The 27,324-nt window shown below is 41.9% G+C and overlaps 1 protein-coding gene across 2 annotated transcripts in view; it reads left to right on the top strand.

Moving 5' to 3' along the window:
- The window catches only part of ankrd50 (ankyrin repeat domain 50), a 41,973-nt gene extending 15,335 nt beyond the window's left edge, over positions 1-26,638 (top strand). The window contains exons 3-5 of one of the 2 annotated variants that reach the window (XM_079669652.1): positions 2,869-3,101; positions 21,036-24,580; positions 24,880-26,638. In XM_079669652.1, the coding sequence (XP_079525778.1) occupies positions 2,869-3,101; positions 21,036-24,577 (3,775 nt within the window). In that variant the 3' untranslated portion in view covers positions 24,578-24,580; positions 24,880-26,638. Of the gene's footprint in view, positions 1-2,868; positions 3,102-21,035 lie in introns of both variants that reach the window. The other variant, XM_079669651.1, reaches the window with a different exon arrangement.
- The last annotated feature ends 686 nt before the right edge of the window (positions 26,639-27,324 follow it).

The following is a 27,324-nucleotide window of genomic DNA, read 5'->3' as shown; positions in this document are numbered from 1 at the left end:
AATTATACTTAAAGTTCAGGGTAATCAACTGTTAAAAACATACTGTTCACATTTTTTCTCTCCAATAAATGGATGTTTTCAAAGTCAATGAATAATCGCAATTAGAATTATTGACCCAAATAATCGAGATTATGATTTCTGCCATAATGGAGCAGCCCTAAAGTGGTATTCGTCATGTTATGAGATTAATGAACTTCAGATATTTAATCATGACTGACACGGAACCAGCACAGATTTATACATTATTGTTATTTTGATAGATTGAAATAATTTTACAACAAAAACTACCGTACACACATCGACCACATTTTTTACATTTGCAAAATATCATACTGTTCTCAAACTTTTTCTTTCACAAATAAAAAAATCCCCACCAGGAACCAAAACAGTAATAACACGAGGATCGATTTATCAAGTAATATTTTGAAGAGGTTAATGCGATTTCCCACTCTTGCTCCTGTCCTCTTTGTCTGACAGGGTTCTTACGGTCACTGAAAAAGTCATGGAAATTCAAAAAGCTAATTCCAGGCCCTGGAAAAAAAGTTATGGAAAAGAATATTTTCCCAAAATTTTGGAAAAGTCATGGAAATGTAAAGTTGCATCAAATATAATTTATATGTTATCTAATCACCGAAATAGTAATACTATAATGATAATAAATACTGTATCGTATAGTAATGAGACGTAAAATGGCATTTAACTGACGAGGTGTTTTGCTGGTGAGAGATTTTAGTTGCTTTAGCGTGTAGAAGCTAGTTAGCCTACTATTGGATTTGTTTTAGATAGGCGCCGCTCAACATGTTTCATATGCAGAACTTATTTTCCTGTTCCATGTTAAAATAAACCATTTTCAGTGGTACCGCTGAGAAAGAGTTAGGGCTGCTCGATTATGGCAAAAATCATAATCTCGATTATTTGGGTCAATAATTGATATCACGATTATTAAAAACGATTATCCGTTTACTTTGAAAACATACATTTATTGGAGAATTTTATTTTGAACAGTATGTTTTGAACAGTTGATTTCCCTGAACTTTAAGTATAATTCAACTGAAAAACCTATAAAAAAAAGAAGTAATAATAATAAAAATATAATCGTTTTATTTTCGATTGCATTTTTTTCCTAATCGTTGCAAGCCATAATCGTAATTGCGATTTTAAAATAGGATTAATTGAGCAGCCCTAGAAAGAGTAATGTTTTTGGTCATGGAAAATTAGGTAAAGGTCATGGAAAAGTCATTGAAAATCATTGGTGAAAAAGTGTGTGAACCTTGGTCTGAATCACTGAAGGTCAGCAGGTGCATGTTTTTGTTTTGTAGTAATACACCTGGCACAAAGGTACCTTCAGTGAAAGACTCATTCAACCAAGATGCACCACACAGAGACACAGGAAGTCCTTCCTCCCTCTTGGCATCTGACTGTTTAACCCTCCCTCCGAGCGTCAGGCACTTTTGAGTCAATATGCTGGCAGCTTGTTATCTCTTATCGGACATTTTACTTCAATTCTTATGTTTATATTTGTATCTTTTATAGCACATTATTACTTTTTTAAATTATATAATACATTATATTTCATTTTATTTATAGTTTATTGTATGAACTCTATTCATCGGACAACTGTCATTTTCACCCTGGGATTATTTTTAGTATTTCTGATTCAGATTTTCTCTATAAAAATGGTTCATATTTTCGTCTTGAGAAAAAACATTTGTTCTATTGGACTGAATGTGTAGTGTTGTAGCTTGTGGACAAATTAACAGCTTCCAGTCTAATGCAGCCAATTAAAAAGTAACAACAAACATGACCTTTGAAGCTCAATCTAACAGTAAATCTGACAGTCTTGTGCTCTGCCTCCAGTATCTACTCAGTGCAGCCAGAACTTGAGAAGAGGAGACTGAGTAATCATCCCCTGACCTGCCATATTTCCTGGAGGTTCTGGAAACATGATTCATCCCTCGGAAAAAACAAACTTGTAATATTCAAGTTGACACTTAACAGTACATCCAAATGTAATAAGTGTAATTTAAGCAGAGGCCTGGTGTTTGCTGGCGCCAGTCAGAGTGAAAATGAGATTCTGATTCAACATTAGGCACGCTAATGGCGAACAGTAGCCTTATGCTATCATTAGCAGGAAATATAATGGCGTCATTACAGGAAATACAATTTTGTTAAAATAGTTAACTAATTAAGACAACCTCTCATTTTCATTTGTGACGCTCCACAATGTCTAAAAGAAAGAAAATGTTATTTGTGATGTACTCGACATCTGCCTTCAGACGAGTGCTGTCCCTCTGAAATGCTTGTTAAACAAAAACGTATCTTATTAGTCAAAACGCAACCGAAAGATGAAAACATGATTGTGGGGGAAACTTCTAAAGCAATTTGAAACAGGACTCAGAGAGACGAGAGGTGGCGATGGCAAAACACTGGCGGTTCATTTGGAGTTACGGCCGGAAAATTGACAAGACAGGTGGTGTGTCACGAGTTGACACAGCGGTTGCCAAACCAATTCTGAAGAACTCTTTCTGCAGCTCGAGGTTTTAACGAGTTCGGAGTGTAATAATCAACATTCTTCATCAGCGAGACTAAACAATTATGGACCCTGAAACTAACCAGAGCTCTCGTCCATAGAAAAGAATGTGCGTCAGGGAGCCTACGTCCCTGAACAGTAAACTACCTCATGGCGGCTTGTGCTCGGCCATAGACTGGCAACAACAATGCGCCCAAGCTGCCCACTCCTAAAGAGAGATAGCAGCTATACCCAAGGCCGTAGAGAGAAAATGATGAACTGTGTCGAAGGTTGAATACCTAAGCAAATGATTCCCTAACAGTGAACGTTTTCTCTTTGTCTTTTCCCTCTGTCCTCAGGTGTGTCCTCTTGCCTCTGCTGAGCGTTAAGCCCCCGCAGCAGTCTCTCTTCCTGCTGGTGGACTCCATCGATGAGGGCTGTCAGCTGGGTGAGGGGGAGCAGAAATCCCCCGTGGGCTCCCCCAGGACCATCGCAGAGCTCCTAGCCAGTCATCTGGAGTTCCTGCCTCCCTGGCTGCTGCTCATCTGCTCCGCCCGGCGACAGAACAAGGCCATCACTAAGCTCTTCACAGGTACACAGCTGCTGTCTGTAATGGATTGCCCTCTTGGTCAATTAAGGTCATTATTCTCTAAGTGATGGCCAAATAATCCATTTAAGGTGTCACGACTGTTTGATGGATAAGACTATTTGCAGCCTTCTTCATTCATGTTTCAGCTTAATGGCAGCTCTTTGTGTGTCTACATGTGATATATTGAATTAGAAAAGCAGAAACAAAGCCTGCAGCGACTGATGCAGAAAGCGTTCTCACATCACGACATGCCTAAAGACATTAGGGTCACCACTGCAGACCACGCACAAGTAGCAGCGCTTCCTTGATGTCCTCTAACTCCACACCAGCTGCTATTATCTCCTTGTCAGCCAGCAGCTTCCTGTGTGGTGATGAGCTGGCATTACATTCATCAAGAGCCTGAGTGTGTGGGAGGAAGACTCCTCCGCAGACTGCTGTGTGAGCCCTCTCTACCTAAAACCCTCTTAATGTGGGAGCTTCTCGTGCCCTCAGCTCATAAAACATTACGTAACATCCCAGCGGTACGCAGTGGTTTCTGTGCTCAGGAGAGGCATGAATCAGGTTCAAGGCTGTGTGAGCTTCGTGTATATTTAACCTTTTTTTTGCCCCAAAGTGTCCTAATAATTTATATTCTTTAGACCAGGTGTTGATTAGCAAAATATGTAGATTTGAACAGAAATGTATTTCAGCCCAAATGTTACAATGGCCTGTTGTCAACATTGCGTAATGGTCCAATATTTCCCAAAACATATATTACATACTACTTCTATCACATTTTCATTGGCAATATATATAGATTTGAACAGAACTGTCTTAATGTTAGCCCAAATGTTACAGTGGCCTGTTGTCTACATGCATAATGTCTACAAAATATCCTACATACTGTTTCTGTCAAATTTCCATTATAAAGATTTAAACAGAATTTGTCGTATTTTAGCCCAACTGTTACAATGGCTTGTCAACAATTATTCCAAAACTTATATTGGGTTTTGTTTTATTTATATTTATTTATATAAATACTTAGGGATGTCCCGATCACCTTTTTTTGCTCCGGATCCGATTCCGATCATTTGATTTTGACAATTTGCCGATACCGATTTTTCCCGATCCGATCTTTATGCAATGCATTAAGAGAAAAAAAAGCATTCAAGTTGTCCCTTAAGGTTATTTTTTTATTTAAATGGGATATTCTATCCAACATGGATATAGCTTCTTTCTTTCACAGCAGCATTGGATCAGTTCAGTTGTGCAGCATTGGATCAAAACTAAATAAAGCTTATCAGTACTCGTTAGCTTACTGCTACAATTAGACACTGCGCCCACTCTGTTGCCAGATTTGAGAGAAATAAGCAACCAGGTCTATGAAAACAAGCCCCAAAGAAGCAACACATACATGATGTTCTGTAATTTGAAACCAAAACTAAGGCCTCAGGATGACTTTAAGACTTGAACATGGTCATTTTTGTTTTGTAATATTGAATACAACATTTAAAAAAAAAGTATTTAAAAAAAAAAAAAATCCCGATCCCCGATTTTTTTTTTAAATCACGTGATCGGCTCCGATCCCCGATCACGTGATCGGGACATCTCTATAAATACTACCTACTGAGGGAGGCATGTGGCGCAGTGGACTAATGCGTTGGTGCTGGGATCAGGGGGTCACAGGTTCAAACCCCACTGCAGTCAGCATGTCGTTGTGTCCCTGAGACCCATCACCCCAAATTGCTCCTGTGGGGATTGTCCACAGTATTGAGTCTGTAAGTCACTTTGGATAAAAGCATCTAACAAGTGACATGTAATGTAATGTACTGCTTCTGTCAAATGTTCATGACCCGTAAATATAGATTTGAACTGACTTCATTTGAACCCAGATGTTACTGTGGCATGTTGTCCAACATTGCATAATGGCAAGGGCCGCTTGAATCTACACACAGTTTCTGTCTAAAATAGTAAGACACTTTTTATATATGCAGTTCAAATGGATTGACCAATACATTGTTTTAAATCTACATTGGGTCAGTTCAAATCACTCGAGTCCAGACTTAATTTATCTTATAAACTGCGTGTATTTGTGTGTTGACTGAGTATAATTGCACGATGCAGTTCTGTGTCAGCATTATCAGAGCACCTGTCTCTCATTAGAATGATTGTCATGTGTTTACACCGTGCCTCCACACTATAGTTTGAAAGTAGTTTGTAAATGATCGGGTGCAGTGTTTGGGATTAAGTGAAATCTTAAGTGTAGGCGTCGGACTGGTGGAAGTGAAGTTTAGATGTGATCGGTGTTGACAGTGGCAGTTAGAAAGCGACTTTTTTTTTCGGGACACCAGAACTCTTTCTGAATCTTGTCATGCATCTAACTCCACAAAGCAACTGGGATGCAAGCTGCCCACTTCTTCACAATCGCAGAGACGTGCCCACCCACGCGTCCCTCTAACATCAAAGCATCCACGTAGGTGCCCGTGCTAGATTAGATTCTGGATTGCTATCAGAGTACTATGAAACATCCCCACTGCATTTCCCCAAAACGTTGAGCCCACAGACAAAACGGTGTGTGTGTGTGTGTGTGTGTGTGTGTGTGTGTGTGTGTGTGTGTGTGTGTGTGTGTGTGTGTGTGTGTGTGTGTGTGTGTGTGTGTGTGTGTGTGTGTGTGTGTGTGTGTGTGTGTGTGTGTGTGTGTGTGTGTGTGTGTGTGTGTGTGTGTGTGTGTGTGTGTGTGTGTGTGTGTGTGTGTGTGTGTGTGTGTGTGTGTGTGTGTGTGTGTGTGTGTGTGTGTGTGTGTGTGTGTGTGTGTGTGTGTGTGTGTGTGACATTGTATCTGTAACTTTCTTCAGAGTCTCTCGGGGAGTTCTGTGATTGCCTATTTGCCGCCCGTCCTCTTATGTTGCCAGCCAAAGAGATGTCTGTTCTTTTTGTTTCTGATACGGTTTGAAGGGAATTTCATCTCGGAACGATCTGATAAACAGCAGTCAAAGTCTTATACTCTTTCTTTTTGGACTGGCTCTCATCTCATTCCCCTTTTTGACTGTTTATTTGATGATGGCCAATCTTTCGTCAAGCTCTTATTTCAATTGCCCAGGAATTGGTTTAAAAAAAAAAAAAAAAAGCGAGTCGTTTGAACAGAGGACCAGAGCCAAACCCACACATCAGATGAGATGCCTCCATTCAAAAGCAGTGAAGGTCAGGACTTAAGTGAAGTCGCTTTGTTTGTGCAGACACGCCGTTCTCGATGTGATGGCTTCTATTATTCCAGCGTCTCATTGGATGCCATTGAGTTTGTGCGCTGAGATGCTCCAACTATACGCCTCAGCCTTTCTCCTTGGCTGGCGCTCTCGGCGGCGCCTTTGTTTTGTCTAGATTCAGTCTTCCTCTTTTAGTTTCGACCGTGGAAATTCTTCTGCTAGACTTGGCTATTCCCCCCCCCCCTTACACATAAACGGATGTAGACAAACAGGCAAACTCACTTCCAGCATCCTCCATTAGCTCGTATGCCTTATTATAAATACATTAGTGCGAATACTCCCAATTCCTGCAGCACTGGACCTAAAATAGACCAAAGGACTTCAGAATATTAAATTGAGGCCCCTAAAAATACCCTCTGTATTGTTTACAAGTCAGTGACCGGTCAAAAACGTCCACTTTCATGCTCTATGCAAAGCCAACTCTTATTTTATATGAGCAGTCTATTTTGTCTGGGGTGGAGGTTGTGTGGGTTTCCCAGTATACTCTGGTCTGCGGTGATGGGAACTTTGTGGTGGTGTGAATATAGTGTGGATAGAGCTTGGGGAATGACCTTTAGACCTCCAGAGGGTCGCTCTGCAGAAAAGTCGCTGGACTGGAAACCCGCGCAGATGCTTTCAAGAGCTCTAACATTATTTAAGAGAAGAGTTTCAGTCATCCTTGATTTGTTTGAATTCCCTCGAGTCTGACACATACTATATGCATCAATTGGAATGTTTTTTTCTATCCAAAAGAGATGCCTTACCCCCCCACCACGAGCAGCGCGTTGAATTCTTTTTTTTCCTGGCACAAGTGTTATTCCTTGTGTCTGTCGGAGTGGAATGTGCTTTGGGAAGTTTTCAACACCTCTGAGACCGAGCAGGAAGAAGGGGGCATTCTGACTTCAGCGGCAGAATGCCTCGCTCGCATCCGCTCTGCTAAAGCCTCGCAAACAAAGACCGTTCTGTTGGTGAGGAGGAGTACAAGAATTTTGCAGCGTAACCTCCTGGCTGACTCACATTATATGATCTCTCCGTTTTTAATTAAGTCTCCGTTTGTTATCTTTGAAATGGACGTAATGCAGTGTTTGAGACTACAAACGGCAGTTAGTTCGATCTGGAGCTGCTTCTTCACGTTCCAAGTGACAGCAGAAGCAGCTTCTCCTCCACACATCTCCCTCTGTGAGCTGTGCTACTGTAAGGCCATGTTAGAGGTAGCGGAGTGGAAACACTTAGGCAGCGATTTTGGTTGGGAGCCGGGGTAGAATCGGTGCCAATTTTACAAGGCCTCTGGCAGCAGGGAGAGCAAGGGAACGGGGGGGGGGGGGGGGGAGAAGGCGGGCTGGAGGTGGGAGATGTGGCGGAGGGGGGCAGGGCGTCTAAATAGAAACAGCCTCTCAGACATGTATCGTTTTCAACAGCTCATACCTTAGCCTCTCATCATCCTCTCACTCATAACGGCGATGATATCTTAAAATGAGACGGATCTTAGCTCGTGCTGACACGTATAACTTCTCAAATTCCAGATATTCAATATATTTTTATTCGCTTTTTGTGGATTCCTTTTGCTTGATTTTTCAAATGTACTTATGGTATAATTAAAATGATTATAGGGTGAATTCAATCCTAATCCCCCCCATAGCGTTTGATTTATCCTAGTGTGTGATCTTTTTATCGAGTGAAGCCATCACTGGACTGTAATGTCTACCATCTGTCCAATATTGTTTATGGTGCATGCTTGTCAAAATCACTGTTAATCTAGTTGATAAGTGTGTGTTGCCTACTGTCCTAGTGGTAGCAGGGAGAACTGCATGGAGAACATGAAAGTGCTGGGAGTTTTAACATATTCATAAATAATAATTTGATAAGACATACATTGACATTGGCTGGTGCACAGATTTGAGCGAGCCAGTAATTATATACTCAACCCCAATTCTGATATGTATATGATTTTAATAATTATTGATTCGTATGAGTATACTTGCCTATTCTTAACTCTTCAAAAAGTACATTTACCGTTATATTTAAAGGGGCCTATTATGATCATTTCCACTTTCATATTTTTATTTAATGTTCAAAAAGCTCTTTATTTTTTCTCATACTGCCTGTGGTGCAGCACCTCTTTTCACCCTCTGTCTGAAACCAGAGCCCAGTCTTCTCTGTTGTGATTGGTCCACCTTTTAGAGATGTCACGCCTCTTAGGCTACAAATAAGAAAAATAGGGCCCCTTTAACCTTTATGTTTTAGTCTCAGAAGCAGAAATAAGCAACTTTCCCACATAGTCATCGTGACATCCAGCTAGCAAGTCATCCAAGTTTTAAAATCATCTTTTCAAATCAGGGGGCTTGAACTTCCCTGTGTGAACTAGCTTTTAATAAAACAGCAGCAACTCAATAATTAATGTATTTATTTAAGAACTTGCGACAGTTTCATATTCAAAGAATATTCTAGCAGTAGGCGTCATTCACATTTCTTTCTCTCCTAATTTCCTGTGATCTCTACCAAAGAAACCTGACATGCATTACCCGAAAAGAGGTATTATACCACCTGTTGAGAAAAATAAAAGACTTGATATGTTTCTTAAACTATTATCCAATCTGCCAAATCGTAACCCTGGGAGATAAAAAGGGCTTTTTGTCAAATCTGAGATAATTGGCGTGAGCAGATTATTGCCTCTCAAGTCTCTCTCCCCGTACGGAATTTTGTCGTTACTAATCCATGAATACAGGAGTAGCTAGATGACAACGATACAGCGCCGTTTAAAGGGAACACAAAACAAAACGCTGTGCAAGCTGTACTTATGATTTTGAGAGAGAAGCCAACATGAGCGAGGGATGAGGAAGTATGGAGCGAAGACATGGATTTGTCGACTGCGGTGCCAGTATTTATAATAATATAGCATCAGATGGAGCCGTGAAAGATAACAGCTCCCCTTAAACGACCACATTCCTGCTCTGCAGAGCTAAGCAACTTCAATTAGATTGATTTCTTCTATCATAAAATACATTATTATTTTCATGCTTTTTCAATTTTTACCGTTAGTTCTCGCTGTCGGTCACAGGGGGCACTTGGCAGGCGTTTTGAGGGTGTACCAGCGAGAAACTTGGCCACACACTAAACCATACATAAAAGCCCCTCTTAGTTATGAATCACAGCTGTAATTAAGACGGTTATATTCCTGGCTCAGTCTGAGGAATGTCGGAGTAGCGCGTGGCCCCTTTAAGAAGACTCATCCTGGGAGGCATTTGGATGCGGGGTCTACTCATTTCCTTCCTAAGATGACACATGAGTTTTTTTAACCCAAAAGTAATGAGCAGGGGAACTTTCATATAGTAGGGCTGCTCGATTATGGCAAAAATCATAATCTCGATTATTTGGGTCAATAATTGTAATTGCGATTATTAAATGCGATTATCCATTTACTTTGAAAACATCCATCTATTAAAAAAAAAAAGAAATCTTTTTTTTGGACGAGACCCCATTTAAAAAAAATGTTGAACAGTATGTTTTTAACAGTTGATTACCATGAACTTTAAGTATAATTCAACTGGAAAAAAAAAAAAAAAAAAAGTAATAATAAAAAAATTATCGTTTTATTTCGATTACGTTGTTTTCGTAATCATTGCAAGCCATAATCGTAATCGCGATTAAAATACGATTAATTGAGCAGCCCTAATATATAGATATGTCAATATAAATTCCATTGTATTATAAAAGCTTCACTTTCAGGAAACGATGACTCTAGGGTGGGTCTGTGTTTGTGTTTCCTGTATTTGAGAGGAAGGGGCAGCCCACCCGCACACTTGAACCAAATCCTCCACCTCCGTGAATGGACCTTTCTTTCTGGCCAAGAGACAGAACTGATTTACCACCGATGATCACAAATGAAAAGAACAGCCGTGTTTTTAAAGTATGCACCCTCCTCCACCTCTCTAAGCAAGCCCTTTGTCCTGAGGGTGATTCTGACACACGGTACGCTCGTCAACAAAACTCTTAACATCTCCCTTGGATGTGTTATTTCTGTATACTTTCTTTCTGGTCTAATGTTAGGGACGGAGAGATCTTCTGGCCGACTGACAACACAAACACAGTCGTAAAGCAATGAGGACGGTTTATTTCTTCTGGGCTGAGGAATGCTCCCTGAAGTGAGACAAAGACGGCTCTGCTTTCCGACTCCCCAGTAAATGACATTTAGGGGCATCGTTTAGACGGTTGGATGTTCAGCGTCACGAATGCAACAGATGAATTCAAGAACCATTTTCACTACTGAAAGGCATTCTTCAAACTTAAAATTGAAGTCTTTATGTAATCGTTTATTCCAATTCCAACAGGTTCTGCATTCATCACAAAGACTAAATTGCACAACATTAAACCAAAGAGCACATTCGACAAATGCCTCCTGCTTCCAACACATCATTAAAGCTTGTTCTGTCCTCCCTTCTTAAAAGTTTGTAGTATTGATCTCTCTGCTTGATTTCTGGTTTAACAAGACCAAGGACAACATATTTAATTAGCTTAACTCCCTCCTTTCTTAAAATCGGCTTACACAGACAAGCAGATTTATGTCCATGTTGGTGTTCCAGTTGTCGTCTGCGAGGCTGCACGTCGAGCCTCACTTTGGATGAGCCGAAGACCATAATCCTTGCTGAATACTGTAATTTACCAGCATGCAGTCTGACAGCCAGGCAAATTACAGGTCTACCATGTCTCTATCTCTAACACCTTGGGTGCTCCACTGCAGTAACATGACTCTGAACATGGCGGGCGAACCGGCTGGCCTCTTATCTCCTGAGGTGATGCCCTTTGGTATGTGGCATGCCCCTGCCACACATTTGTATAGACTTTTATAGAATTTCTTTCAAGGCAGTGATGCAGAGTACGACATGTCAGATTCTGCTTTAATTAAAGGGTAATCTAATTAAGTCTTAATTGAACTTCAGTTGGAATCAATGCTGTTGAATTCCTGGCACATTTTTGGGCTGGTGTTGCTGGAGGCGTAATACCGTGAAAGAAAAAGGTATTTTTTTTTATATCACACGGTCTCTTAACCTTTCAGGATGACTCTGCAAGTACCTGACTCTACAGCAAGCTGCCACACCTTTCCTCATTCTGAGAGGCTAGTTACACGGGAACGCAAACTAAACGTAAAGTAACCGAATTCGATATCAAAAAAGTCTTCCGTTCACACGGATACGGCTCAATAAACGTGTCCCTTCACACGAGACCGCTGGAGACGCTGTAGTACATATCACCGGCCTGTAAGTGGCGCTGTACTTCCGCCACAAAATACACCAAAAGCAGCGAAGAAGACCCCCGAGCATGGTTGCCATGGTTGCCCTTCTGTTTATTCTCCGCGGTGGATTTAGCAACATGTAGTTCATGTAGTTCTCCATGTCCACTTGTTGCTGATGGTTATGGTAGAGGAGCTGTAGATGTTTGCACTAACATCTGTAGCATGGTCAGTAGCTACTGACAGTAGCTACTGACCATGCTACAGCAGTGAGCAGCAGAGGTGGGGAGAGGCGGGGCTATGGCTTCATCGTAAAGGAAAATTATCGTATAGGACGTACACACGGAGCCGTTTGGCCCCCCAGAGCGTTCCGTCCACGGATCTATCCACCTTGGGACCCGTTATCGTTTTAGGGGTCCGTTTCCGCGGTTCCGTTACGGCGTCGTGTGAACGAACGGGCTATACGAAAGAGAAAAGCAGCGGATACAACCCGTTTCGTTCCCGTGTAAACAGCGCCTTAAACTGTTGTCTAATCATTTTCATGGGGAATCCTTACCAAATGCTCCCAGACCTTCCTGGCACTGGCCGGTAGCAGATTATGGCTTGTTTGACTGCCATGCTTCACTTAGTAGTTCGTTGTGCAGGTGAATAGAAACATGTGCCGGTCGGCTCAAGGAGGTCACCGGGAGGTCAGCCGCTATAATAATGAACAAAAACACGGACAGGGATTGAGGATCCTTTGTGGATCAGGGAACTCGGTACTAAAGAGCTTACTGCCACCATGTAGACTTAAGACTTGTGTCTTCAGAAACAAAAGAGTCATTTTAGTTTGACAAGCAGGCCTTCATTCAATGACGGTTTATGGGTTTATGGTGCTTTGTATCATGGGATTTATTAAGCACACATATGCCCTTTTTAACATTTAAGAAAATAGGAGCATATGGCATTAAAATAATTGTCTGTACAAGCTTTTCTTTCTCCATCCATTACAGGAATTGGTAAATGGGCATTTTAAATGAAGTTAATTTAGTTAATGTTGTTTTCTATTATTTCTTGCTTAACACTGTTATTATAGTTCGCTTTTTCACTTGGATGACATTTCCAGTCATTTGTGCAGCTGCAAGAAGCTCCATGGTATATAGTTACATCTCTCCTGTAGAGATATCCATGATGGGATACAGTGAGTGAAGGCGCACACATGTGGCCAGGTGCACAGCCTCATGAGTCAGCCTCTTGTCACCAGTTTAATGAGCTCCTGTCATTCAAAATCATGTGTACAGCGACTTTTCCATTTGGTTGTTGGGAAAATAAATCCATCACTTCTGGTGTGTTCTGCACGGATGATCATAAGATTGATATTTTATTCCCAATGCAGGTGGTTTGATAGGTTTATCAGAATGCACCTGCAAATAATGCTATGCTATAAACAGGGGTGCAAATAATTTTCTTAGTGAGTTACTCGGATGAGTACCACGAGACAATGTTTGGTACTCAGGGCTGCCCACGCACTGGGGGGAGGGGGCGGGTGCTAGTGGGGCACGCTCGCCGTAAGTTGTGGCACACTTCCGTTGCGCGGCGCCCGGCTCTGTCATCCAGTGATCGAAGCACCTTCTGGAAATGCTTCACAAGTCCGTCGGCACGGAAATGCGCTTTGTGACACAAGTGCCGTTACGCATTTCAGATGTTTGCGTACCGGTTATGTGCACCCCTGGCTATAGAGCCTCTTTAATGCAAAGAGTGAGGGGGCCTAGATCTACAGTATGTTTAAAGGGGCCCTATTATGCTTTGGGGGGGGGGGGGGGGGGGTTCCGTTTCCCATAGTGTGTTATAGGATTTTGTGCAAATACATGAATGAACAAACTCCTAAAATGCTATATTTATCCAAATAGGAATTAACATTAAATCCAGATGTATTGTTTCACCTAGTCAGATATTATAAGTAGGACTATCCCGAATACCATTTTTCGGGTTCCGGATATTCGGTAGTAATCAGCAGCGAATATTCGGTGCGGAGAGATTTGTATTTTTTTTTTATAAAATCTTTTTTCAAAAAATCTTCATAACACGCTCCGAATCCGAGACACATGACAACATGCTGTTAAGCAGAAGCGCAGAAAGAGCATACTATTACGATTTATATGTATTTATTGTCTCAGTACTCGCAAACATTAAAACTAAATGTGTCCTCTGTAGGGTAACTGTAGGGTCTGCTGTATTGTTGAGGATGTTGATGGCTGGGATGCACCTATGGACACAAGTTATTATTAGGCTGAGCTACTCAACTTTATTCCATTGCCTTAGCCCCAGATGTTCCCACATTAGTCCTATTATATTCACTATTCGGATAAAATTAAAAAAACGAATATAAAAAAACTATTCGGTAGCTTGGTTGCAACTATTTTCCAAGCAAAGTAAGTGCACGTTTTTATCATGTGTAACGTTACTGTTTAAACGGCAGATAAAGCAGCTTCATCATGGCAACTTGACAACAGCTAAGCTAAGCTAGGCTACTACTTACAGCATCCAGGTGACTTTTCAGAGTTGTTGTGCCACCGTGGTAGGCCAGTTTCTTATCGCATATTTGGCACACTGCCTTCTTCTTACCGTCGTCCAATTTAAAATGGTCCCACACAGCTGAAGTCTTCGGCATTTTGTGGGTGAAGCGAGGTGAAGCGTGCCTTTTGCGTTCGAGACTGTGAGTGAACGCGATGTCAGGAGCACAGGCTGAGATTGTATATATCTCCGCATTTTAACAGTGCAATTCAAAAGTATAAATATAGTATAAGAATATGGCAATTCGCCTTTATTAATAGCATACATTTAGAAAAAAAAAAAAAACGAATATCCAAATAATAAAATTGAAACTCGAATATTCGGGTACAGCCCTATAAAACAGTGAGTATAATTCACTATAAATAACATTTTCTGATTAAAGTTAGTTTCCTGAAGCCATCCCTGGTGCCTATGATGATCATTAATTATGGCTTTCATGGCAAAATAAGTTTTAAAATCCACCAGTGGTGCAGTTTGAGAGAGAAATGTGTCTACTCTCCAACTATCATACATTTTGACTCACCAAAAAGAAGCATATAATAAAATAACTACTGCGCAAACATGCAGCTCATTCCTCAAATGTCCATACATGTCCGGATGAATCAGTTAAGGAACATCAAAGTCTGAGTAACACCTTTTTTTAAATGGATAAAAACAAAGGAAAAATCCATGTTTGAGAAAGCACTTAGTGTGTTTAATGTGTTCCTGTTTGCCTCACCCCCCGTCGGCTCTGTTCAGTTACAGCACAACAGGTTTGACTGGAAACCCTTTTCACGTCCCGTTTGAAATCAAGATAGAGGCGTGTTTGGGCAGGAGTATTTCCATGTGCTTTGCCTCAAAGGCAACATACATTAATTGTTAAAGTGTAATCATTTCACTTTCTCGCCTGGTGTTCGTTTAGTACAGCAGGAATTATAGAGTTAACATAAAATGTAGCTGCCAATCTCAAAATGATTTTCTCCCGCAATAGTTATCTCTGCACAGTGGAATTATCACCCCATTAGAGGTAACACTTTGTCTTTTCTCACTTGTGAATCAGCCACATTAATGTGAAATCAACTAGAAAGTGTTATCTCCCTTTGTCCGTTAGAGTAGAAATTGGAAAGTGCACATAATCTAACAAGGAACAGTATTTATTTGAGATTAATAACATCACTCATTTCAAAGCTCTGCTGTGAGCAGACCGTTGGAGCGGACTCTCATCCACATACTTTTGTTTGGGAGGTTGGCGCTCTCGTGTGTTTTGGAGCCCGGGTCCCTGCAGCTGTCGAACAGACGTTTGTCGACCGCAGGTTTACTGGAGAGACTGAAGAGAGGGCTTGGGTTTCTGTTTTCTTTATGGATTAGATGACCTAAGATGGTGTCTCGCAAAAATAATCAGAGAAGCTGTCGTTCAGAAATCCCTAGTTGATGAGCTCGGACCTCTGATTTCCCAACGTGCATGCACACACGCTGCCTCGTTTGTCATCTGAAAAATGAATCTAGGCAAACAGTCCCTCTTTTGTACACAGGGCTCTGTCTCCTGTGGCTGGTATCCAGTTCTGTAACGAGCAGCAGCTGGCTCAGAGGCCTGTACTCGGGAGCTGCATCCCTCACCCCGATGAATGTGTCATTTGTTGCTTGTTTAGCAGTCGCTTTTGTTCGGTCTCTGAACCATCCTCCCTCACACACATAAATAGCCCGAGCAAACACAATACTCAGCTACAGTTTGTATAACCCAATTACAATGGTGCAAAAACTACTTCTTCATGTCTGCCATTTTTTTTCGAAAGACAGATCATGGTTCTTGGAAGGCATTTGGATATTAGTACCCAATAGCCGCATTCACACCGCAGGACTTTCCCTGGTACTTTGGTTCTTTAGTTCCGTTGGTACCAATAATGTCGCGTTCACACCGCCGGGACTACTCAGTGCCGGGAACTCTTTTGGCCATTTTCAGTCCCTGCTAGAGAGGTGGTACGAACCTGGTGATAAAAGAGTGCCAATTTCTATTATATTTCTATTGGCTGGGCGAATTGCAAACCACGCCCCGTTAGACTCTGATTCCGAACTAGCATTGCACTTACAGCATCCGACGAGTGGGTCAAATCCCTAGTTGGCTGCAATAACCCAGTTACAAAGCTGTATAACATGAGCACAAAGACAACAAGCTCAATGAACTCCATCATGTCTGAGTTCGGAAAGTAAACAAACGCCTCATGTACAGCGGGTGGGCTTTATACCCCCTCCCCTGTGTAGTTCTTCTTCTCTCGTTTTTTTTTGTACTCGCCGTGAAGTGGTTTTGCGGCCTGCCAGTAAACCCAGAGAAGAAGAAGACGAAGTGACGTCAGCGTAATCTTGCCTCAGGGAAAGTACTGCGGTGTGAATGCGATTGGCACTAGCCCCCTGGCGGATTCAGTGCCGTGGTACTTTAGTGCCGGCACTAAAGTACGGCAAGTCCTGCGGTGTGAAAGCGGCTAATGAGAGTTCTTGTATCCTTGTTTAATGCTTAATAGTAGTTCCTGTTACACCACAGTCATCAAATGCAGGTTGAATGACGTTCCCCCTGCGGTTGTTTTGGTGCTTTATCTGCGGGAGTGAGGCAATAATAATGCCATGACCTCACAGTTGACATCCAAGCCGTATGAAGTGATGTTTGCGGATGACTAAAGTGGAAATTGTGGGTCATTATCCACCATGTGTAGGAAATCAAAGAAAAGGTTTTGGTTTGGTCTCTCGCTCGTTGTATTCTTTTATTTCTTGTCTATAGACATTGTTTTTTAACAGAGGCTAGAGATATTTTCATGGTGGCTGCAGCCAAATGTCTGTCTCCTCCCTCCTCCCCCTCCTCCTAGTCACTGTATCTTAATAATTGGCGTGTCAGCGACCGTGGAATGTTGGAGAAACTGTTTATCATAAACTACAGCACCAAAGCATTTTTCCTTTTGTTCCCTTGAGGAAATATTCATGATGGAGTAACATCTCCAGAATGTGTCAGTGATGCACATGCAGGCTTCTTCCAAGTCCCCTCTGTGAATAGAACAAATTAACGTCCAAACAATATTAAATCAAAACTTTGCTAAAGTCACCGGCCGCGTGAAAAATCGTTTTTTTTTTTCTTCCCTGGTTTCCCCCCCGTTAATGGCCTCTTCCCCTCTCCAAGCCAGTGGGTTTCCTGTCCCAACTGGAGCAAACCCAGAATATCCAAAGAAGGAATCGGGTCCAGAAGGAGTAGGAGGACCAGTCAGGGACATCAAAGAGTCACACACATGGGCACAAGATCATACCAGGCATCAGATGTCTCGAAACTAAAATTATAAATGCTAATTTTATACTGTGTCGACTGAGGCTCTTGTTATTGTACATTAGACTCAAAAGCATGGATGGGAAGCATGTACATTAGCTAGTTTGGCCTTTACGGTCAACAAAAGACTAGAAAAAATAAGAGTTAGGCATGAGAGCCTGAAATTGGATCTTAATGCCTTGAAGATTGAGCCATAAGAGGAGCGAGAAGCAGGAATGCACATGAGGAACATTTGTTAAATTCAAGTGTTTCTTTATCTTTTTCATTCAAAGCTTAAATAATCCACTGCCAAGCTTAAAATGACCCAATTCAGTTCTTCCTTGTCAAAATGAGGAATCAGTCAGCTTTATGGAGCAAAGACTTTAAATACACACAATTGGTAATGGTTTTCAGTACTTAAAGGTAGGAGTGCTTGAGTGTTTTTTTACATACCTATAACTACTTCACAGGTTCACTTTGCATCTGTCTCCTGTAATGTCCACGACTTCTCCGGCAAGGGAGTGGGAACTGGTACTGGGGGTGGTGGAGCCAGAGAGAAGAGGGTGAAGGGAGGGTGGGACATGTGCACATTCACTGAGACATACTGAAAGTGAGTTAGGGTCAGTGGGTTTGTTTAATGATTTAGCAATGATATGGTATAACACTTTATAAAGATACTTCATTGCTTTATTAATTTAAAATGTGTACACAGCTGCCCCAGTGGAATATATTTGATTAGATTTATTGACATGTTTATTCAAAATAATCACTTTTTTTATTTTTTACATTTTTCCCGTTTTTGTTCCAGTTTAGTAGAGCTAGACTTGTCCTTCTTTGAAATCCTAAATAACAAAAGTTAAAGAACCCTCCTTCCTTGTCTAGAGTAGGAAACTATGGCACAACATATTGTCAGTATAGTCCAACCTAAGATTGTAATTATTCAAATCGAAACAAGTTGTTCTCACATTCAAATGTTTGCCGTGTTGGTAATTTACCACAGTATCTTCGATGTGAATGCCCTAAATTCCAGTTAGAACCACAACAAAGGCCTCAAGGACAAAGTAAGGAAGATGATTGTGAGGCACGTTTAGTGGAGGCGCGCTTATCTTAAACAAACTCAGAAGCAGATGATAAAGAAACCCCAGCGCTTGTTGTCCAAACTGTCAGTACCAGCTTGGGAACTCGCGTTAAACTCACCGTCTCTCTTATCTGGCTTCCAGGTGTGGTTGGCACCGGCCCTGTGTGGAGTACGATTTCACAGCCCTGTCTACCCACACAATAGAATAACAGAGCTTAAGCCTAAGGCCTGGTGACAGAGTCTGATTCATATGATGTACAGGGAAAAGTTGTTATATAATCAAAGCAATCACAGTTGAGTGGTAAAAGTTAAAAGTCCTGGCATTGAATTGTACATATTGTACTCAATTTCAAAAGAGCACTTTCCTGTCAGTACGTGAAATACTCAGGAATGAGATTAAACTACTTTACTTATGTCAATACATTCATGTTCTGTCCATCATATAATGCAGCTTTTTGGGGAGAAAATGCGATTGCTTTTCCCTAAGCAGCCGGGTTGTTAATCATTGTCAAATACAGTATGTCAATAACACTGAGACCCTCTAGTGACATGTATTTCCTGTTTTAGTAACCCCCCGAGAACCATGGGAACTGTAAATATAAGCATGCAAAAATTATTTCTGGGTCTGGGGCTTCACAGATCTTGAACATATTGTTTTAATATGGAGGGAAGTTCATTTTATGTCCATTAGCTGAGGTCTCACAGAGCCACTTTCCCAGCTCAGAGAGGAATTCCCATTAAGGATCGTTCATTAGGACCCACTGTGATGATTTCCCTTTTTCTCAAAAGGGTTTCTAAAGGGGTGTACTGGGAGCATGTAGCATGGTAATAAGTGAGACACTGGAGTGATGTTTTACAGACCACAGATGTGCCACAGGCATGGAAATGATGTCTCCCTTGCTCTCCCCCCTTTTGACTTTTTCTTTCCTACATCCTCAGCCCCTACCACAGATGATTTGCTCCTGCTGATTAAGCTCTAATAGCGTCTGCAGTGAATGGGCGAGTTGAATGACCAATAAAACCACAACCTTTTTAGATTTCCATTATGACCAGGGAAACCCTTTGAAGTTCTTCTTTTTTGATGAATATTAATACATTTGGTTAAGTTTAATGTTACATAGTCATTATATTAGTCCTATTTCTACTGAAATGAAAATGTTCTCTGACCTCGGCACACTTTGAACTATTACAGCTGAAATTGGATCTGCATCAAACTAAGGCTGTGTTTCGTATTTTAATCTCCATAACGATTTTGGCTTGCAACAATTACGAAAACAACGTGATCTAAATAAAACGATTCTTATTTTTATTTTTAAAAAATAATAATAATTTTAAAAAAAAATTGTTTTTTCAGTCAAAACATACAGTTGAAAAATGTTGTTTAATAAATGGATGTTTTCAAAGTAAACGGATAATTGTGGTAACAATAAAATAATCGTGATTATGATTTTTGCCAGCCCTACCTCAAACACAAGTGCAGTATTGCAGTAGTTTTCATTTTGCGTAGTGTTCTGCCTAATCGTTTTTTTTTTACCTGATCATTTCAGCTTCTAGCCGCCAAAGGGGTTAAGCACTCAATTCCTCTGAAAGGTTCTTCTTTAACAACATGGCTTTACTGGTAATCATTCTTTGCCTCTGGAAATGAATGGTTGGCTTGACCTTATTATCCAAAGGGGCAAGATCAATGGATAAATACTGGGTATGATCTCAAGGTCAGACATAAGATAATTACTCAAGTGGCTCTGTGGGAAGAGTAACACTAATCATCATCAACAATAGGCGCATTCACACCGCAGTACTTTTCCCACAAAGGTTCATGAGAACTTAGTTCATCAGAACTCTTTAGTTCTGATGAACTAAGTACAGATCGCGTTCACACCGGAATAAGTCCCTGGGGGTGGATTAGGCAAATGAAGCCGCTGTCGTCACTTCTTCTTCTTCTTCTGCTTTGGGTTTACTGGCAGGCCTCAAACAACTTCACGGCGTATACTGCCGCCCAAAATCCCCGGTCGGAAGTCCCCGGAGTTGGGGACTGGCTTCAGTAGAAGCTGCTGGGACTCCAAGCAGCTTCTACTGAAGCCATCAGAGTAAATCGCCAGAACGCCGACACCTCCTCATCTCCACCGCTCCCATGTTTTATTTTGTGTTGCCATAAGTTAGTCTCTTTGCGTTTCTGCGCTGGGCTAATGCTAATAATGCTAATGCGAGGATAATAAAATGGTGGCTTCACAAAACTTTTTTTGAGTTTTACGGGGCGTGGTTTGCAATCCGCCCAGCCAATCAGAAATATAGCTCTTTTCTCACAAGAGAGCCGCATTAGAGTCCCTGCTCTCTAGCAGGGACGGAAAAGGGGGTAAAAAGGTTCTCATGAACTAATTTTAGTTCCAGCTCTTTTTGGTGTGAACGCGACATTTCGGAACTAAAGTGGGAAAAGTACTCCGGTGTGAACGCGGCTAATGATTTATACAACTACTGCCACTATATCTCTTAGATTCGTCTTATAAGGGATTTTGTATGCGTTCTTTAATCTGTTAGATCCTCTTAACATCATCCATTTGTAATCAGACTCCTCTAATGTGCAATTCCTTTCTTTCAGGATTCCGCAAAATCAGCCTTGATGATCTGCGCAAGGCCTACATCGTCAAGGATGTGCAGCAGTACATCCTCCATAGGCTGGACCAGGAGGAGGCCCTGAGGCAGCACCTGACCAAGGAGACAGCCGAGATGCTCAACCAACTCCACATCAAGAGCAGTGGCTGCTTCCTCTACCTGGAGCGCGTGCTGGACGGCGTGGTGGAGAACTTCATCATGCTTCGCGAGATCCGTGACATCCCCGGGACCCTCAATGGCCTCTACCTGTGGCTCTGCCAGAGACTATTTGTCAGGAAACAGTTTGCCAAAGTCCAGCCCATCTTAAATGTAATCCTGGCAAGCTGCAGACCACTCACGGTTAAGGAACTGTACCATGCAGTCTGGACTAAAAACATGACGCTGACTATGGAAGAGTTTCAGAAAAAGATGGACATTCTCTCCAAGTTGTTGGTTGGTGGCCTTGGGAATACTAAAATCCTTTTTCACTACAGTTTTGCAGAGTGGCTACTAGATGTTAAGCATTGCACCCAGAAGTACCTGTGCAATAAAGCAGAGGGACACAGGATGCTGGCGATGAGTTACACCTGTCGGGCAAAACAGCTCAAACCACTCGAAGTGCAGGAATTTGCACTGCACCTTGTCAATTCCAATCTGCAGATTGAGCCGTTTAATCTGGCTCTTTGGATGGTTTGGAATGGAACCCCTGCAAAAGACTCTCTGACCACCTCCATACCAAAAGAACAGGAGGTCCTGCAACTTCTGGTCAAAGCTGGAGCTCATGTAAACAATGAGGACGACCATGCATCGTGTATTGTACAACAGGCCCTGGAAAGAGAGGACTCAATACGGACATTGCTTGACAACGGGTCATCTGTGAACCAGTGTGACTCCAGTGGGAGAACTCTGCTGGCCAACGCTGCATACAGTGGAAACCTTGATGTTGTCAACTTGCTCATATCTAGAAGGGCAAACATGGAGCTGGAAGAAAACCATGGACAGACGGCACTTACTCTGGCTGCGAGGCAGGGCCATACCAAAGTGGTAAACTGCTTAATTGGTTGTGAAGCCAACATAAACCACACGGACCATGATGGATGGACGGCCTTGCGCTCAGCAGCTTGGGGTGGACATTCAGAGGTAGTATCGGCTCTGCTTTATGCAGGTGCCAAAGTGGACTGTGCCGATGCCGATGGAAGAACTGCTTTGAGAGCTGCTGCTTGGGGCGGTCATGAAGACATAGTGTTGAACCTTCTCCAGCACGGGGCTGAGGTCAACAAAGCAGACAATGAAGGAAGAACAGCTCTCATTGCCGCAGCATACATGGGACACAGAGAGATCGTTGAGCACCTCTTGGAACACGGGGCCGAAGTGAATCATGAAGACGTGGATGGAAGGACTGCACTCTCCGTCGCTGCGCTGTGTGTTCCTGCAAGTAAAGGCCATGCTTCTGTTGTGAGCCTCCTGATTGAAAGGGGAGCGGAGGTTGACCACTGTGACAAAGACTGCATGACTCCTCTCCTTGTGGCTGGCTATGAAGGACATGTCGATGTAGTTGATCTACTTCTGGAAGGTGGTGCTGATGTGGACCACACGGACAACAATGGTCGCACTCCCCTTCTCGCTGCTGCATCAATGGGCCATGCCTCTGTTGTCAACACATTACTCTTCTGGGGGGCTGCTGTGGATAGCATCGACAGTGAGGGGAGGACTGTGCTGAGCATCGCATCTGCTCAGGGTAACGTGGAAGTGGTCAGAACTCTGCTGGACAGAGGGCTGGACGAGAATCACAGGGACGATTCAGGCTGGACCCCGCTGCACATGGCTTCGTTTGAGGGCCACCGCCAAGTCTGCGATGCCCTTATTGAGCAAGGTGCTCGTTGTACAGAGGTTGATAACGATGGTAGAATACCGCTGATACTAGCTGCACAAGAGGGACATTACGACTGTGTGCAAATTCTTCTGGAAAACAAGTCATGCATTGACGAGAGGGGATATGATGGGAGGAACTCTATCAGGGTGGCTGGACTGGACGGCCACAGGGACATTGTTGAACTGCTGCTGAGCCACGGTGGTGACATCGATTACAAAGACGCAGACGGACGCCCAACACTCTACATACTGGCACTTGAAAATCAGCTGGCCATGGCAGAGTATTTTCTTGAAAATGGAGCAAATGTGGAAGCTTTTGACACTGAGGGAAGAACGGCCCTCCATGTGTCCTGCTGGCAAGGGCATGTTGAAATGGTCAGGCTGCTGATTAACTATCATGCTGATGTGAACGCCTGTGACAATGAGAAGCGATCTGCCCTCCAGTCTGCCGCATGGCAAGGACACACAAAAGTTGTGCAGTTTTTGATAGAGAGTGGCACACATGTGGATCATACTTGCAACCAGGGAGCAACAGCACTAGGCATCGCAGCACAGGAGGGTCACATTGATGTTGTGCAAATACTCCTTGAGAATGGTGCTGAGCCCAACCACGCCGATCAATTTGGACGCACAGCAATGAGAGTTGCAGCTAAAGGTGGCCATTCAATGATCATCAAACTTCTAGAAAAATACGGAGGCACAACTCTCAATGGCTGCAATCCATCCCCAGTACACACCATGGAAGAAAAAACCCCATTGGGTATGACTGGTAAAATGCAGTCCCTCACCATTAAATCTAGCAGCTCTAGCAGCACAGGAGCAGGAGATATGCAGTCGTCTGGACGGGGTCTACCCAACGGACCTGTCCATGCTTTCAGTTCACCATCAGAATCTCCTGATTCCACAGTAGATAGGAAGAAATCCTCACTTTCAAACAATTCCCTAAAGAGTTCAAAGAACTCCTCCTTGAGAACCACATCATCTACAGCCACGGCCCAGACTGTGCCCATCGACAGTTTTCATGGACTGACATTCACAGAACAAATCCAACAGCACTCACTGCCTCGCAGCCGGAGCAGACAGTCAATTGTGTCCCCTTCCTCTACGACTAAGTCTATTGGTCAGCACCCATCATCTCCATCCAATGACTTTGACTGGGACCAGTTAAAATCTGGTCCAAAGTCAACAAAGGGAAGTAAGACCGGAAATGGGACATCGAACAGCAAAGGAGGAATCGGAGACAAGAAAAAAGTCAAGAACAGCGGATCAACCCAAAGTCAGGTTCTGGAGTACGAGATGACACAGTTTGACAAGAGGATGGCTCTCAACAAATCAGTAGCGAACATTTCAGTGAAGGATCCCCATTGCAAGATCGTGATCGGTGGTTCAAATCGGCAGGAAAGGGGGCAGAGCCAGGATCAATTATTCATCCAGCAGCAGAGCTGCTCTGAGAAGAGGAGGAACGGCATCATGACCAACCCCAAATATCATCAACAGGGTAATCAGGTTTTCCTGAGTAGGGTATCGGTTCCTCGGACTGTACAGAACAGAGGCCACCAGGATGTTCTAGAGAACTATCCCATTGGGGAAACAGAACTAAGCCTTAAACAAGCCCTGAAACTGCAGATTGAAGGATCAGACCCTGGGTTTAACTACAAAAAGGAGACTCCGTTATAGCTGGTAAGAGATACTTTTCAAAATAGTCCTTAAGAATTTAATCTTGTGGCGAAGACATCAAGCATTTGTCTCAAAGTTCAAATGAAGTCAGGGTGATGTCACGTAGGCAAGGCTTGTCTCTTCATTTGCAGTGGCTAATAATTAGGCTGATAAGTGACTTTTCGTTAGCACTCTACTGCACTCAAAACAACCGTTAGTAATTGGAGTTAATCAGACTTGCATGAAGAATGCTTCAATCTGGATAAGCAGACGTTTTGCCCTCCCAAACAACATTAACCCAGATCATTCCTGTACTGTTTCAGCTGTCTTGAATGCCATTCGTCACGCAGACATTGGAGGGAATGTGCCAAAGCAACTGTTTTCATCTGCGTAAAAAAAAATACTGGATGTTTTTTCTCATCATGGGGAGACCTCAAAACAAAACCAAGGGACGATTGTTGAATGCAGCTTATGTGAACTGATACATCGATGTGCCTACATCTGTTACAGCCTTCTTCATGTATTCATGCAAACTATCATTTTTAATTTAATGTAATGCTATTTAATAAACAGTGTATGCACTTTTAAGAGTAAAATGACAGACATGCATTTGTTCTATTCACTTTGTATCCCATCCATGTTTTATCAAAGTAACTGTTTGAGAGAAACATACCAATGTTTTTTTATTATGTTATATTATGTTTGTCTCTTTGTTCACACTGACAGCAATGTACCACTGAGTACATTGTCACAAGACCAGAGGACATAACAGTAACTCATGCCGTGGTATGATTTCTAAAAGCATTGATAGTCTGCCTTTCTAGAGACCCAAACAAATCTGTGTTAACCGTGGATCAGTGTGCTAAGCCTACGTTGTGTGTAATATGTTAATAGCAATGGCAATTTTCATAACAAGCATATATACAAGCATATTTATTTTTTGGAAAAAAGCCACTTTTGCTCCATTTTTTTTGTTGCATTACGCTAAACCATGGTGCTGTGTTCAGAAGTTGCCTGCAGTTATTTTTGGACTCCCAATTTTGTTGGTTTTGTGTATTATTACAAATATGTAAGAAAGAGGGAGGTTCATTTCAAATGTAAAAAAAAGTTCATTTTGTCCCTATGGGATTTCTCAGTTGCTTGTGTGTTATTATTTTGTGTGTGCATAAAACTATTTAAATAACCCATTGTGTACCGTCAGCAAACGTCTGGTGCTAAATGCAGCAATTTCAAGTGAAAGCAGTGTTTTAAAAAAATAACAAAAAAACAAATACATCTGTCTGCAGAGTTACGTGTACTGCAATGCAAGAAACAAAATCAAAGCTTTGTTTCCTTCTTGTCATGTGGTTCATTTCCAGTCATTCCTGCTGGATCTTTTTCAGGAGCATGGCACAAAATGGTTTAAAAAGGGTTCGGCCATCAAGACGACACATAGCTGTGAATGATATGCAGAGTTGTAAAGCCAAAGTTTGATCCAACGTAATTCTGTCCCACCTCCTCCCTGTGAGAAGCTGGAAATCGGTTCAACAGGACTTAACCCCTCGAGAGAGGAAGGGGGGGAGGTGCTCGACTGTGACTCTGAGGGAACTGAAACATCTGTTTCTCATGAACTGTGTAGAGAGCTGCGTTAGCGTTTACAGGCTCTGTCATATTTTTACAGGCTTTTCATTTTGTCAACAGTGAGCTATTTTTTGCCAAGAACTAGGATCGGGGGGGGGGGGGGGGGGGAGTAGAAACGTATCGCATGCACAAACACTCAAAAGCCCTAGTGAAGGCATCAGCTCTTCAGTACTACAGTAGCTCAAACGTCCGCCATGAAGGGTCATTAGAAGGATTCAAGGCAGGATGGGGTCTAGAAGCAATGTTGGAAAACATTCTGTATAGTCTTATTCAGCAGTTCTCTCGTTTGTCTTGACTGTGTTTCGTCTGTCATCTTTGAGTTGACTGTCAGTGATTGGATTGTAAATAGCTTAACATGTAAATTCAACCTTCATTTAAAAATAATTCCTGTATTATATGAAGTGGAATTTTCTGATGTATATTAAAGTGCTTAATAAACATATTTGCTTTACTGCTGAAAAATTAATGCCTTTTTTTTTGATAATTTATTTACATGCTAATAAAATGTGATCTTGCCGGTGGACATTTAAATTCATGTTTAGTATGTGATGGTAAAATAAATGGATTTCTTTGAGCCGAATACTCCTGAGTCCAAGGCCAACCAATAGAAATGTCCTATAATATGCCATTCATTTTGAATTGAATGACCAATTTATATATTATAAATACATTTTATAATACATTTCTTAGTATTGTATGTCTTAACAAACAATTAGTTATATCAGAAACATACGATTAGTGTGTAATTAAAAACCAAAGGGTCACAAAATGTCATACTAAATATTCAGCATCAAGTGTCATAAAATATTTGTACTGTTTTACAAAAAATGTTAGTCATGAAAAGTGTTCGGTAAGTCTTAAAAACTTATATTAAATAAATAAATATGGGTTTAGTCCAAAAAAGCTAGGTTTAGTACAGATGCATATGACTGAAGAAGTCCACACTGTTTTAGCATAAATATAATATACACAGCAAAAAGCCAGACAGATATTTGAGAGGCTGATGGCAACTAGAAAATTGTCAAATTCTTAGTGATTACTTGTTTTTCTTTCCTATCGCAGATAACTTGATTTTCTTGGAATCCAAACGCCCTTTTTTTATCCACTCCATTTAATTGAGGCTGCAAAAACACGAGCTATGCTTTGAA

Source organism: Notothenia rossii (genome assembly GCF_949606895.1).
Source record: "Notothenia rossii genome assembly, chromosome: 3".
NCBI lineage: Eukaryota > Metazoa > Chordata > Actinopteri > Perciformes > Nototheniidae > Notothenia > Notothenia rossii.
Note: the sequence above shows the minus strand (reverse complement) of the source record. Positions and strands in the feature narration are given on the sequence as shown.